The sequence below is a fragment of the Amia ocellicauda genome, chromosome 1, assembly GCF_036373705.1.
Source record: "Amia ocellicauda isolate fAmiCal2 chromosome 1, fAmiCal2.hap1, whole genome shotgun sequence".
In the NCBI taxonomy this organism is placed as follows: Eukaryota; Metazoa; Chordata; class Actinopteri; order Amiiformes; family Amiidae; genus Amia; species Amia ocellicauda.
This window is the reverse complement of record NC_089850.1, coordinates 36,412,465-36,428,618: the sequence shown is the minus strand read 5'-3', so window position 1 is coordinate 36,428,618 and position 16,154 is coordinate 36,412,465. Positions and strand designations below refer to the sequence as shown.

Genomic DNA, 16,154 nt, shown 5'->3' with positions numbered 1-16,154 from the left:
TATAGCAACAGGATGAATTCTGAAGTGTTTAGGGCTATGTTATCTGATCAGATTCAGCCAAATGCTTCAAAACTCATTGGACAATGACCTGAAGCATACTGCAAAAGCAACCCAAGACTTTTTTAGGGCGAAGAATTGGAATGTTCTGCAATGACCATGTCAATCACCTGACCTGAATCCAACTGAGCATGTATTTCACTGGCTGAAGGCAAAACGCCCCAAGAACAAGCAGGAACTAAAGACAGCTGCAGTGCAGGCCTGGCAGAGCATCACCAGGATTTGCAACTAAGTATTGAAACTCACAATTTAATTCATGATTATGTTAGTTTGTCCAAATACTTTTAAGCCCCTAAAATTGGGGGGACCACATATAAAAATGGGTGTAATTCCTACACCGTACACCAAATTTGGATTTGGATGTAACTACCCTCAAATTAAAGATGAAAGTTTATACTTAAAGAACATCTGAATTATTTCCTTTCAAATTCATTGTGGTGGTGTACAGAGCCAAAATGATGACAATAGTGTCACTGTCCAAATATTTATGGACCGAACTGTAAATATACACATATACTTATAAAAAGAGGTTGTTAAATTTACATTAGTGTTGTTGAATTTACATGAGCAGCTGTGACCTCCATTCTACTACAGGTCGAATGAGCATATCTCTGTTCATCGATTAATCAATAAATATATTAATTTCTATTTTACATCTCATGCTGGACAACTGTGGAGATGTGCCCTCAGCTCTATCTTTGCACCTCTTTGCATTAATATCTTCACAATCGGTCGGTATTAATTTAATTATTTAAAAATAAACAAACACATAAATAAACATACTGTGCTCCTCTGTTTTTTATTTTATGTGCAAGACTGAGTTTTTGCATATTTGTGGTACTTGTTTTATTGTGTCACTTGGTTTTAATGTAAGATTGTATTGTACAGTGCCCTGAAACGCTACTCATTAAAAGTGCTTAATACATGTAATGATTTATTGATTGACTTTCCAAAGAGCCATAAAGGAGAGCTGCAGTAATCAGGGTCAAATCTGTAGGACACCTTGGCCAATGGAAAATGTGTCATAGTGTCATTTTATATCTGACATTCACAGCAAAGGGTCAGACACTGTTGTACACAATGGAAACAAAGCTCATAAATTACCAAAAAAATCTTTCAGAAAATTAAGTTTGTGAAATAGAGGGCAAAGAAACCTATTGATTGGACAAACAGAAACCAGGTGTTATGGAAAAGTGCACCAATTGCAAACTACTGAAAGTGAACTCGGTGAACTCTGGACATCTTCCTGATTGGCTGTGTGTGACTGCCTACACACGAGCCACTCGACATGCACAACCACATCGACATCAAAGTTGGGGGATGTGTGATTGCTCATACATGGGCATCGAATCTGCAGGATTTGGCAATTCAACTGATACAATATTAGATTCATGATGAAAGCGTTACCGTTAAAGCCCAATTATTTTCTGTTAAGTAACTACAACCATCACTAAAGAAATTAATTCACTTGGGTATAGATGAACAAAAACTGTTTGCTGTCTTCACTGCCACACTCTGGGTCACATCGTCTAGTGTGGACCACAGCAATACTGTCCAATTCAACAGGCTCAACTGAATTGTTAGCCTTCATCTACATCACATGAAGTAAATCCACCCATAAAGACACACTTACACTTGAGTGTCTCTCCCGCATAGGGGATGTGTAGTTTGAAGCGGTCACAGCAGGGGCCTGGCGTCAGGGAAGTGCACCTTAGGGATTACAAACACACGCTGTGAATAGGACTCACAACAGCACACTCTTAAGCTACAGTATCTCAATCAAAGAACTCCCCATATGAAAGTCTGCCACAATAATCTGCACAGAAAATGTACAGTTGTCCCCATGGAAAGAAGAAATTCAGAGAGCCCTGGTTCGGAGAGTCCTAACTCACCCTGTCTTCAGATCGGTGATGCGGAGGCAGCCAGTGGAATCCAGGCCCACACGACCGTTCCGGACCACGCTGGACAGCATGGGGCGCAGCTCAGGGGAGATGCGGTTCAATGCTACCTCAGGGGACATACTGTTCATCTTCCTCTGGGCAAAAGACAGAGATAGAGAAAGGGAATTGTAAGTGTCTGAGAGAGATAGAAAATGCAACATACAGTAGTCATGTACATTCTCATTCCTACTTAGCATGTATGAATCTGACGTTGAACTACAGGCAGGCAAACTCCTTCTGCACTGCACTATACACCAGACTCTGATAGATGGCATTACCAGGTGACGGGATATTTCAAGCACCAGGATGTTTCTAAATGGTTACCTTATATTGAGTAATTCTGCACAGATGCATGTGCAGTCAAATTCTTATTGCCCTCATCCCTGAATGAGAGGAGGACAGACAAATATTGCCTTGAGACCAAATAAGACATTACAGCACACAATAATTGTCTTGATTTCCATCATGCATCTGTCTTGTTTGGTTTCCCTATTGCTATACAAACAGAAATCTGACACACAAAGACAATACAAGCACTGGTACAGATCTTAAAGTGCGATGAAATATGATACAGAGCCCATAACAAGACAAAAGACAAAAACCTAAGGTTCTCTGGTCAAAAAGTGTTAAAGCTACAATACAGTCAAACAGGGAGCCTGAAGGTGATGAAAATTCTCTGTAAATTTTACGTTACAAAAATAATAAAGTGCATCTGTCAAAGATGATAATAAGAGTAATTGTTGATTGGAATTATTATTATTATTGTCCTGTTTTTTTTTTTTAATAATGTGTTTATTACTAGATACAGTGAACTTGCAGAAATTATTCTCGAATCGGAGAAAAAGCCGACTTGGTCTCTGCTGTCAGCTTAGGTGCGAAATAACTCTCACAAAATCAATGCATATAATAAGTGAAATGTTAATCATCAAAATAGTTTCCACATTTACTCAAGTGATGTCTACCTGGGCTGGGCTTACTTTAGCACCCGTGTGTGCTATTTTTCATACACATTGAAAAGCAGCGAAGGTCATGTTAATAAGCATGTATAGCTTTTCCAACTCTCTCTGTTAGTATTGTATAAATACAATTGCTTATACGTATAATGTATTAACTTTTATTTAAAGGCACAGTTGTGGCATCATTCGGGTTTATGTAGCCAATGAGTAGCTAACGGGTTGTTGTAGTAATATAAACTGTATGATGTCCTACTATTGATGTATAATATCATGATTATTTAAATTATTATTATTATTATTATTAATAATAATAAATGACAGAATGCAAAAGTATGCTACTGCACATAGTTAAGTGCACACTGTATAAGTCGATGTAGGTTGACTACCAAAGTTTAAAGGATTCAGACTGAGAGAATACATTGCTTTTATAATATTACTAGTGTGACGTGTGGGGGACAAAGTTGCACGACTTAAAACTGTCATCTCTGAAAGTTTTCGGACACCTTCAACTTGCTGGAATTAATAATAAAGCAGTGATATTTCAGGTCTCAGTGTGTATGTTATCATAAATTGAGTGAAATACACAACCACTAAAATCAGATCAGTTCAGTGACTCCTCGCCCGTATGGAAACCAAGCTACGAAACAAAATAGACAAATGTCAATACCTGTTGTTTTCACTGGGTATCCGATAATGTTTAAATACGTCAACACTTTACACACATCCCGCTCCAATCACTTCCCACTCTTCCGGTACATGTTCTCAGGACTGCGGATGTTTAAAAACGTAGGGCTGTCCGCGATAATGCCTGACTGAATGTATTGCAGCAGTTGTATATATTTTATGAATGTGATATTGGTTTAAAATATAAAACATCGTTTATTTTTTAAAATATTTGATATTTATTTTCGTGTTAATTTGTGTTTAATTAAGCAACATATATTGATAATATTAAAAAGGCAGAAACGTAGGGTTGGAGATGAGGTCTTTATGCAGACACACTGTTATTAAGTGATGCCTGTTTTACTGACCCTAGTGCACTTTGTACAGTACACGTTACTGTCTACAGCTGCAAGACAGACCCAGAATCGGTAATTTTGTACCCTTAAACATAAACGTATTGTTGTAAAAGAAAACGAGAAAAAAGGTTAATTCTGGCAGCATTCGTGAAATATTGTGTGTGGGGATGATCCAGTAATGGATACAAAGATAAATCATTACAGATTTTATGTCACAGAACGTACATAGAAAAAAACAATTCTGTGTAAACTTTTTATCAAGCATTCGTGTGTTTTCCATAATCAATATAATATTGACGAAACGAAATGGATGACGCATACAAACAGATGTTGAATGCTTATTTGTGTTGGCAAATCCAGTTAACCGAAGCTGCAGGACCTGCTACATAATTTAATTTAATGTTTCCCTCTTTGGTTTGAATTAGTACTGAACGGAATAACGTATCCTGGATACTGCTTCAAAATAATAATTATAATAATGACTGATAATAATAAACCAATCTGGCATTAGAACATGGTGTTAACTCATTTTGGGGAGCTGTTTCAATAATCAGTTGTATGCAACTGGAACAGTTGAGCATTATTTTGATTCAGTATGATGACCACCTGGGTCAGAGCATCATACATTTGTAACTTACTGAGAGCTCTTTAGATAGGATGAAGAGAACAGCAGTTGAGGACAGATTGAACAGCATCCTGCTTGCTCTGGCAAAATCACACCTCACAGTATTTCTGAAACCAAGGACTAAGATCCATTTGCATAGCCAGTTAAGAAATAATATAAACTAAAGGCTCTATAAGGAAATTAAGAGTTTGGTTGAAGTGAAAGCCAGAAGAGGCTGCGGGTCCTCAGTACCTAGCTTGGGAAGCACTGTGCTAATGGTATTGTTTACCAGCACTCTCTAGATCCAAACTGTACTGTCAACATGAAACACTTCCAGCAGGCGATGACCCAAGTGCTAGTTTCAGATTAGAAACACATTCAGCTATTGTGTCAGTGAATTTTAAACAAGATTATTAGAACATGCTTTCAGTTTAGTTTAGTTTTTTTAAATGCAGCTGTCCTGGCTTAGTCTTGATACATATTTTTTTACTTGTGTGAGCCAAGGTGAGATACACAAACAAAAGTAATGTAATTCATTATGAATATCCCCCTATTTAAAATAAGAGACACATTTTAATACATCACATGAAAATAGCCATTTGGCTCCCCTCACACCTCTCATCTTATTTGAGATTAAGAAAGTGTATCTTAAATCATGAATTTTAAATTCCTTCCTAAAAACAGTATGAATAGCTGGGAAGATTCATGCACAAATTACATAAATCTTTATTTTTGTGTACATCATTTTATTCTGCCTTAATTGTATACTTTATGTATAATTTATAACTTTTAAATCTGGCATATATCCATTGAGCCAGCAGTGCGCAGTCTGTGGTAATGCGTGGGCTGCAAGATCTTCACGGGCACATTCACATTTACACACTGTGATGTGCATCTATCAATCTAACATATGGATATATTACTTTTAGGGGGAAAGTACTGTTCCATTTAAAAATAAAAACAGTAATGAAAGTGTCCAATGTTGAATTTCAAGTTGTTCCATAAATGTTATCCTATAAAAGTAATTTTACACCTTAATAATAGTTTAAAAAAAAAACAGTTTCAGTATTTTCATAATGAGCCAGAAATTAAATCAACAGTTGACCAGGCAGCAGTTCCTGTTTTATGAAAACTCTGCTAGCTAGCTAAAAAAGTGATATTTTGCAATATCTAGATACTGAATGATAGTAAATCCTCATCTCAGACTAGTCTATTTAATCCCCTAAGTAGCCTTTTGCTTAAGTATGTGTGTGTGTGTGTGTATATATATATATATATATATATATATATATAAGAAGTGTAATGGTTAATATTTGGACAAAGAATGTACATGTATAGAGTTGTTGTTTTTTGTGTGTTTTTTTTGTTTGTTTGTTTGTTTTTGTAATGTTCAGTAGTATTAAGCCTTCAACACTGAGTCCATCAAACCAGTGACCAGATATTAATGCAGATTCTTGTGAGACATGTCGTAGATACGTTCATTTAGGTTTTTAAATTTGTTTTTTGTTTTGAAGATCTCATGTTGTATCTCTATGTTTACCCAGCAGAGTCAGTGAGAGGAAAGCATGTCCGCAGGCAGTGAGGCTGGGGGGGGCTATGATGTAGTGGTAGTGGGCTCCTGTATGACTGACCTTGTGAGGTGAGTTCCTGCACAGCACCGCCCTGTGAAAATTTCACATTTAATGTGAAAATATTTCCATATGAGCAAATAGTTGATTTTAGTTTTTAATATAAGTGCTCTATTAAAAGCAGCAATGGGTAATTAGTCATTAGTAATTTGGGATAATTATTTGTCTTTCTATTGGATTTTTCTTTGCTAGAGTTACATACACTCACCTAAAGGATTATTAGGAACACCTGTTCAATTTCTCATTAATGCAATTATCTAACCAACCAATCACATGGCAGTTGCTTCAATGCATTTAGGGGTGTGGTCCTGGTCAAGACAATCTCCTGAACTCCAAACTGAATGTCTGAATGGGAAAGAAAGGTGATTTAAGCAATTTTGAGCGTGGCATGGTTGTTGGTGCCAGACGGGCCGGTCTGAGTATTTCACAATCTGCTCAGTTACTGGGATTTTCACGCACAACCATTTCTAGGGTTTACAAAGAATGGTGTGAAAAGGGAAAAACATCCAGTATGCGGCAGTCCTGTGGGCGAAAATGCCTTGTTGATGCTAGAGGTCAGAGGAGAATGGGCCGACTGATTGAAGCTGATAGAAGAGCAACTTTGACTGAAATAACCACTCGTTACAACCGAGGTATGCAGCAAAGCATTTGTGAAGCCACAACACGTACAACCTTGAGGCGGATGGGCTACAACAGCAGAAGACCCCACTGGGTACCACTCATCTCCACTACAAATAGGAAAAAGAGGCTACAATTTGCACAAGCTCACCAAAATTGGACAGTTGAAGACTGGAAAAATGTTGCCTGGTCTGATGAGTCTCGATTTCTGTTGAGACATTCAGATGGTAGAGTCAGAATTTGGCGTAAACAGAATGAGAACATGGATCCATCATGCCTTGTTACCACTGTGCAGGCTGGTGGTGGTGGTGTAATGGTGTGGGGGATGTTTTCTTGGCACACTTTAGGCCCCTTAGTGCCAATTGGGCATCGTTTAAATGCCACGGCCTACCTGAGCATTGTTTCTGACCATGTCCATCCCTTTATGACCACCATGTACCCATCCTCTGATGGCTACTTCCAGCAGGATAATGCACCATGTCACAAAGGTCGAATCATTTCAAATTGGTTTCTTGAACATGACAATGAGTTCACTGTACTAAACTGGCCCCCACAGTCACCAGATCTCAACCCAATAGAGCATCTTTGGGATGTGGTGGAACGGGAGCTTCGTGCCCTGGATGTGCATCCCACAAATCTCCATCAACTGCAAGATGCTCTCCTATCAATATGGGCCAACATTTCTAAAGAATGCTTTCAGCACCTTGTTGAATCAATGCCACGTAGAATTAAGGCAGTTCTGAAGGCGAAAGGGGGTCAAACACAGTATTAGTATGGTGTTCCTAATAATCCTTTAGGTGAGTGTATGTACATATTTGTGCCAGCTCTGGTATTCACTCTAAAACAAGTGTCCCCAGTCTTCTACTGTTGGTAAATGGACAACATTCTGCAGTGCCAGTCTACAGCTCATGGAGTGCACAGTTGCAGTTGTGGTCCTGATAGCATGACAGACTTTGGTTTTAAAAGCTCCCTTTCCCCTTTCCTGGCCTCCTGGCTGTGATTTTGCAGGCCGACAGTACAGTACCAGTTCACACCTAGCTTCGTAGCATGACCTCGATAGTGCAGAGACAGCAGATCACACTCTTCACTAATATTGTTATTATTCACACAATAATAAACAAGTTAGATAGATAGGTAGATCGATATCGTTCATGTAAATTATGATTTCATGTACAGTTGACCAATATGCATGTGTCTGTTTGACGAATTACATGTTAAATATATAATGCACAGTCATCATAGTTTAAAATAAAAGCTGGAAAAACACAGTGTGAATTTTAGGTTCTTTCCAAACAGCTTTAAATGGATAAGATGTCCATAGGCCATCTGTGTGTGGTGGTTAGGGACAGCTGACATACATTTCCACTATTCCATTCCACCGTGTTATTAATACACTGTCTGCGTCCGAGTCAAAGGCACTGGTCACAGGGTGGAACTGTCAAGACCATTCATATCCTGCTTACTGAAGCCCTGCAGCTGTTTGCACCAAGTGGATTAGATTTGGATCAAAATTACTGTAATTCTGGGCTTGTTCAGTTTGAATAAATACAATTATTTTCCCATTTTGTATTTACTTGTAAGGAACCCACTATATTGCAATGGTTTCTAACAGTGTTACTCTGCAACTTCTTATGTAACACATTAATGTTGTATGTACTATTATTTGTATTATTATTACTAATAAATACTACTGTTATTGTAGGTTTTATTCAGAAATAACAATTCACTGTTATAAAACAATAGATTATAATATATTAGTTTATAACAGTGAGAAAAAGAAAATTCCCATGTATGTCCTGTAATCAGTTGTCCAGCTCTGATTCCACATATCACTGGGTGAAAGTGATGCCTTTAACCACAATTATTTCACAGAGAAACTACCAGCAGACCAACGACATTGAGACCATCTGATGTGCAGTGCAGTACACACCTACACACCATGGTTAAATGTTTCATAGCTGTGGCAAATTAAATGTAATGTTCTGATTCACTCAAAGTACTCCAAAAAAGGAAACAGCACTTAACTTTAAATCAAACAAATGAACATAAGAATAATTTAAAAAATGAAACATACTTCATGTCAATTTAACAAGTTTGAATTACACAATCCTGTGTGTTTGAAAAGGACAAGTTTTCGCAACCAACGTTCATGAAAGGATGTGCAAATTCGTAACAGGAAGTTTGTTTTACGTATGTCACTCTCACAATTGGGTCATGACCTTTACCTAATATTGACCCCAGAGGGTTGATAGCCCAAATGTAATATCTGCAATTTCAATGGTTTTGGATAAGAACAAATAAGTAGACACTTTACCCCCAACCAATAGAGCTGCAGTGCAGTCCTAGTTAACTAGTTAACTCATCTCTCTTCACTCACACATAACAAGGACTGAATGATCAGAGATATTGACTTTGTATTGGGCAACCTGCTTGAAGTCTGCATCTGCAAACTGTGATGAGGAATTTGAGCATGCAATGCATCTCTTTAAAGTGTTAAATGTTAAATGTAGTTGTTAAGTCATATCCTTAATCAATTATATCACATGCTGTCCCTTTGCCAACCAGAATTTTGCAGCAGTGATCTGAGCAATATGTGCCTAGCAGTATTTTTAAACATCCACTTCCATATTGTTATAGACAAGTACAGACACGTTTTCTGATTCATTCAGTGAATGGCAGTGTGAGGACCCAAGTTTTCTCTATTGTTTCCTCACAAATATATCACAAAGTTACCATATAAAATACATATGGATCTGTTTTTTTTTTTTTTGTTTATGCAAACATCAGCCAGTGTAGTGCTTTGGGAGGGTACCACAGGAATTGCTGTTCTAAAGCTGCAAAACTTGTTTTTTTTGTGTGTTTTTTTTAGGGGGGGGGGTGAAATTAAGACTTATTTATCCCTTCAAAGTGATATGCATGGCTTTGATCTCTGAAATCCTGTTGACTCTGTTTTTCTAATATTTCTGCGGTCAGAACAGATGCAGTGGCTCCCTCATTACAACACACAGTTCTGTCTCCTCCTGCCAAAGCTGCACAGTGCCACCTACTGCCTGGCAAGCACTGAGCTGTTAGCATGGTTTCCTGTTATCCATTACCAGGACTCATATAAAAAAAAAAAAAAAATATATATATATATATATATATATATATATATATATATATATATATATATATATATATATATATATCCTACTTCTTGTCCTTTTTGTCTGTCCATTGTAATCCCCCCCTCCATAAGATCTGAATTCAAGTGCTCCAGTAATAAAATCTGAAACGAAATTGCAACCATATGCAAGCAAAGCTCCTGCTCATTGCCCTACGTCCCTACTGGCTACAATTTGCTAAGCTTGTGTACAACCAAGCATTCATTTTCTGGAGCCCTGCTTAAAGTTAATGTTCCTCGACTGGGAGAGGAGTGTGAGATCCTTTTGTCCTGTCTCACCTTGTGTTGTGTAGGAGGGCTGAGTGCTCGAACCATCTGTGGAACTCTTCTAGAATGAAGTCTAGCTAGAAATTCTGGGTGTGCTGTTATGAGCCACCGTTCCTTTTTCTTAAAGATGAAATGTAAATAATATAGATAATATATTTCTGCTTTATTTAAACCTTTACATGTGACTTTTATTTTGTTTAATAATTTATACTATTGTTTCTTTGACATATTAGTAAGGATTGGAGAGCCACTCCAAATAACAGGAAAACAGTGACCATTATTGAAAATAACAAATGCATAAACTTTGTATAACTACAAAAGGTGTCTGTGCCTTGAAATCCAAAATGTTCTTTACCACTCCTGTTCTTTTCAGAAGCTCTTGATCTTCCAGAATATTGTGAAAGCATTAAAGTAAAGAAACCTCCACCACACTGATGCAGAACAGTGCAAATAACAGTTTACATCATCATAGTTTTCTAATGTGATGAATGGAAATAATGGAGCCAATGTCAGTCCATTATTGTAAGCTTTGTCATCATCTTCAGAGTAAGCTAATGTGATGCTTCTTCCATGTATTTCCTGATTTTTTTACGTTTCAGCTGCACGGTCCTGCAATAAAAAAAGAGGTTGCAGACTTCAAAGCAAAGGATGCTTCAGGCTTTATCTGTTTAATTTCTTTAAGACACTGAGAACATACTAATACTGTTGCATAGTGTATACTTCACAGTGCGGCGGCTGTGTTGATCTCCAAAGAAACAATCAGTGATTGTCAGATTGAGTTGTAACCCACTAGGAACAGTGTGCATTAGTCACTAAGCCATTGAGTAAGGCCTGCCACTCAGACCTGACAACAATGGCAGGCTTTCTGTCTGAACAAAGCCAGGTGTCAGTCGTCTGAAAATGTGGAGGTGTGGTGTTTTTTTTGTTTTTTTTTCCCATTTATCATTTTTGTATTTCTTTTATCTATGTTTTAATCTTTAACTTCATTATTAACAAACAACAAATTTCAATTGATATCAAATCTGATAGGAAGGGTCCAGATCTCATGTTTCTCCTTGTGTGTGTGTGTGTGTGTGTGTGTGTGTTTGTTTGTTTGTTTGTTTGTGTGTGTGTGTGTGTGTGTCTTTGTGCTTGCGTGCGTGTGTTTGTGTGTGTGTGTGTGTGTGTCTTTGTGCTTGCGTGCGTGTGTTTGTGTGTGTGTGTGTGTGTTTTCAGGCCGAGAGAGATCCTATTAGACTTCCTGTTCTCACTGCCCCACTGACTTCTTGTGTGAACAGACCACATGGAGATCCCTGGGGTTGAGGTCTAATCTTCTGAGCATAAGCAGAAATCCCCTTCGGAAACAAATATATGTTTTTAATATTTGGTAGAAATGTGTGACCCTTATATTTTTCAAATGCCATATAGGAAATATTGTTTCAATATCTGTTAGTTTGGATGTATATATTTATTATATATGTTGAAAATATATTGTAGAAATGAACCCCACTATATATATTTACAACATTCATTGAAATAGGCTAGATGCATTACAGACTAAAATATAGTTGAATTGCATCCCATTTACTGTGTTTTAAATTTACAAAAAAGGGGTTAATGATGAAAAATAGAAAGATCACACATTTCTATCATATGTCAGAAATACGTGTTTGTTCAATATGGGATTACAGCAGCTAATCTACTGTGGAACAGGAGGAAAAATAAAGAACCTTAGCTTCAAATATCTGTCTGTTAGTCAGAAGGCAGCTTTCACCAAATTGCAAGCATTGTATGTTCTCTCGCTTGAAGATCTTATTAAACACACCTCTCTGATTTCTGCGCTCCTTCCCAACAAACACACACATAGACATCCTGAAAAAATTGTAGACAAAAACATGTTCACATCTCACGCATTCTGACATCTTGCCAGTGCACTGTTGTTAAGAGTTTTGGAACGGCAGGACAGATTCAGTCTTGTTTTGGACACACAGAAACTTACTGTGCTACCCGCCCCCCCCCAACCACCACCACCACTGCCAGCACCTCCTCATACAGACACAGACAGCGACTATCTTGATAGCATTATGAGAAAAACAAGTTAATGACAGCTACCACAGCAGTGTGATGCACCCATTGAACCTGGAGAGATTTGAACCCAAGCCAAACCAAAACTGGTTATTCCTTTCCTTTTTCAAATTAAAAAAAAAGAAAATCCTGTGAGTAATGGGTGGTGTTTTCTTTTTGTTGTTGTTGTTGTTGTTTTTGTTATTTAAAGAAAGCACGATAAGTGATTTTTACATTAGTCATCACTCTTCCCTCTGCGTTGCTAGCTGGGACGAGATGGAATCAGAAGCTGCAGGCAATTGTAGCTTCCTGTGCGTGAGGTCGGGGATGCATCTGGACTGTAACATTACGCAGGCTACTGCTCACATTGGCATTGACACAAGAGCCCTGTTACAACATTGCTTTGACCCTGTTATAGCATGCAACACTGTAGCCACTTTCTCAAGAAACTTCTTCCACACTTAGTTTGCGCTCGCACACTTGGTAGTGATGCTAAGTCAGGGTATGACACTTTGACATTCGCAGCAGACAAAACACTTCAGTATTGCGTCATCCATTAAAGAGAGCCCCAATGGTAATGCAACAGCAACCAAGCCTGTACTGTAAAGGGTAAAATATGTTTTTTAAAGAACATTTAAGATGGTTTTACTGAAATCTATGTATTCATTATAGTTGTCTTCTTGTACAGCACAGTAATGTCAGATTTGGCTGCTCCCCCTTTTCCCCTTGTTCGCACTGTGCTGTGCTGTAGCTTATTGTGTAGGTGTAGCGCTGTCTGTGAATGCTCTTTTTCATTATGACCGTGTTCACATGTGTGTTGTTATGTGGGTAAATTACCCCTGATTGTCCTAGGGGATTTCTCTTCCTCAGTGTGTGCTGTGCTATATAATCCCTGCATGTTGAGTTTGGGTCCTTGTGTCTTTGTGTCCCTCTCACAGCCGGGCCCCGCGCTTACCCCAGGCTGGAGAGACCATCCACGGGGACCAGTTCTTCATTGGCTTTGGAGGCAAAGGAGCCAACCAGTGCATCCAGGCAGCACGACTGGGGGCTAGAACTGCCATGGTGTGCAAGGTACTGCAGACCATTCACACTGAGCATGTGGCACCATAGTCACTAAGAGACAGTATGGGGTTAAAAAGTTACACTTTATGTTTCCCAGTGATGATGGAGCTACATAGTTACTCTATTCTCAGAGTTCTCTGTGAGTATGCAATCTTTCAGTCCCATCAGAGGACCATGAGAGACGTGTGTGCAGTACACAGACTATTTTATCTCCTTCATTCCAAAGTAAACTTTTAAATATATACAGACGGGTGTCTCAGTAAAGTGTTGGGCACCACAAGCCGGCACAAACAGCTTCAATGCTCTTGGCACAGATTCTACAAGTCTCTGGACTCTACTGGAGGGATGAACACCATTCTTCCAAAAGATATTCCCTCATTTGGTGTTTTGATGATGGTGGTAGAGAGCACTGTCTAACACGTCCGTCCAAAATCTCGCATAGGTGTTCAATTGGGTTGAGATCTGGTGACTGCGAAGGCCCTAGCATATGATTCACATCATTTTCATATTCATCAAACTATTCAGTGAGCCCTCATGCCCTGTGAATGGGGGCATTGTCATCTTGCAAGAGACCACTCCCATCAGGATATAAATGTTTCACCATAGGATAAAGGTGATCACTCAGAATAAGTTTGTAATGATTTGTAGTGATCCTGCCCTCTAAGGGGACAAGTGGACCCAAACCATGCCAGGAAAATGCCCCCCACAGCATAACAGAGCCTCCGGACCCCCTCACTGTAGGGGTCAAGCAGTCAGGCCTGTAACGTTCTCTTGGTGTCACCACATGCACTCGCCCTTTTGTAAATTTAGTCACTGTTCATATTGAAACACTAGCCAGTTGAGCAGTCTTTGAGACTGAAGCTCCTACCATTTGTGCCCCAATAATGACCCCTCTTTCAATGTCACTTAGATCCTTTCCTCTTGCCATCTTGTCCAAAATCAAAGTCAATAATTATTTGTCACCCGTCTGTATCTCTATTGAGCAGTAATGAGGAGGAGGTCCCTAACTGATGGACCAATATCACATATCCTACAAACACACACACACACATATATATATATATATATATATATATATATATATATATACCACTTCTGTAGGATATTTGCATTTTGTTTTATAATTTTTCTGCAACATCCTTTCTTCTCCCTATAATTGGTGTTGTGGTCTTCACAGCTGCACCCCAGACAGAAGAAGATTTCTGAGAAATATTGGCGAAGCCATAAAAAAATTGATAATTAAGAAGTGTTTTCATTATCATAAAGCACATATGTAGGAAGCTGTAACTCTTGTTTATTGTGGTTTGTATTCCAGGAGAAATTATGAAGATCCCAATAAAAAATATATCAGTCCCCTTGAACTTAAACATAAAGAAAATGTTTTACAGGAAAAATACATTTTACAGACATGCTCAAATGTGTTGGTACCCTTACAGCTCATTGAAATAATGCTTCATTCCTCCTGAAAAGTGATTAAATTAAAACCTATTGCATCATGTATACTTGAATGCCTTTGGTATGTCATAGAATAAAGCAAGGAAGCTGTGAAAAGAGAATTATTGCTCATTCAACAAAGATATTCTAAAATGGCTTGGACACATTTGTTGGTACCCCTTAGAAAGCATAATAAATAATTGGATTATAATGATATTAGAGGAAAGTAGTCACTGTGCTGTTTGGTATCACTGTGTGCACCACACTGAACATGGATGAGAGAAAGCAAAGAAGAGAGTTGTCTGAGGAGATCAGAATGAAAATAATAGATGGTAAAGTTTGTGTAATTTACCTTTGCCATGGTAAAGGTAAAGGCTACAAGACCATCTCCAAGCAGCTTGATGTTCCTGTGACAACAGTTGCAAATATTATTAAGAAGTTCAAGGTCCATGGAACTGTAGCTAACCTCCCTGGGCGCGGCTGCAAGAGGAAAATCGACCCCAGATTGAATAGAAGGATAGTGCGAATGGCAGAAAAAGAACCAAGGATAACTGCCCAATGATACAAGCTGAACTCCAACTCCAACTCCAACTCCACTTTTGAAAGAAAAACATAAAAAAGCCAGACTGGATATTGACAAGCCACAATCCTTCTGGGAGAATGTCCTTTGGACAGATGAGTCAAAACTGGAGCTTTTTGTCAAGTCACATCAGCTCTATGTTTGCAGAAGAAAAAATGAAGATTTCAAAGAAAATAACACCATACCTACAGTGAAACATGGAGGAGGCTCGGTTACAGTGAGGGAAAAAGTATTTGATCCCCTGCTGATTTTGTACGTTTGCCCACTGACAAAGAAATGATCAGTCTATAATTTTAATGGTAGGTGTATTTTAACAGTGAGAGACAGAATAACAACAAAAAAATCCAGAAAAATGCATTTCAAAAAAGTTATAAATTGATTTGCATGTTAATGAGGGAAATAAGTATTTGACCCCTTTGACTTAGTACTTGGTGGCAAAACCCTTGTTGGCAATCACAGAGGTCAGACGTTTCTTGTAGTCGGCCACCAGGTTTGCCCACATCTCAGGAGGGATTTTGTCCCACTCCTCTTTGCAGATCCTCTCCAAGTCATTAAGGTTTCGAGGCTGACGTTTGGCAACTCGAACCTTCAGCTCCCTCCACAGATTTTCTATGGGATTAAAGTCTGGAGACTGGCTAGGCCACTCCAGGACCTTAATGTGCTTCTTCTTGAGACAGTCCTTTGTTGCCTTGGCTGTGTGTTTTGGGTCATTGTCATGCTGGAATACCCATCCACGACCCATTTTCAATGCCCTGGCTGAGGGAAGGAGGTTCTCACCCAAGA

General features: G+C 38.5%; 2 protein-coding genes across 5 annotated transcripts in view; one reads left to right on the top strand and one right to left on the bottom strand.

Annotated features, from left to right (window-relative positions):
- The window catches only part of babam2 (BRISC and BRCA1 A complex member 2), a 101,428-nt gene extending 97,715 nt beyond the window's left edge, over positions 1-3,713 (bottom strand). Inside the window, exons 1-4 of one of the 2 annotated variants that reach the window (XM_066703250.1) lie at positions 3,621-3,713; positions 2,322-2,380; positions 1,950-2,092; positions 1,691-1,767 (exon numbers count right to left, since the gene is read on the bottom strand). In XM_066703250.1, the coding sequence (XP_066559347.1) occupies positions 1,691-1,767; positions 1,950-2,092; positions 2,322-2,351 (250 nt within the window). In that variant the 5' untranslated portion in view covers positions 2,352-2,380; positions 3,621-3,713. The remainder of the gene's footprint in view (positions 1-1,690; positions 1,768-1,949; positions 2,093-2,321; positions 2,381-3,620) is intronic. The other variant, XM_066703258.1, reaches the window with a different exon arrangement.
- Positions 3,714-3,973: 260 nt separating this feature from the next.
- rbks (ribokinase) overlaps positions 3,974-16,154 on the top strand; it is a 40,714-nt gene continuing 28,533 nt past the window's right edge. For 2 of the 3 annotated variants that reach the window (XM_066703224.1, XM_066703204.1), the window contains exons 1-3: positions 3,974-4,044; positions 6,121-6,215; positions 13,234-13,366. In XM_066703224.1, the coding sequence (XP_066559321.1) occupies positions 6,142-6,215; positions 13,234-13,366 (207 nt within the window). In that variant the 5' untranslated portion in view covers positions 3,974-4,044; positions 6,121-6,141. The remainder of the gene's footprint in view (positions 4,045-6,120; positions 6,216-13,233; positions 13,367-16,154) is intronic. The other variant, XM_066703215.1, reaches the window with a different exon arrangement.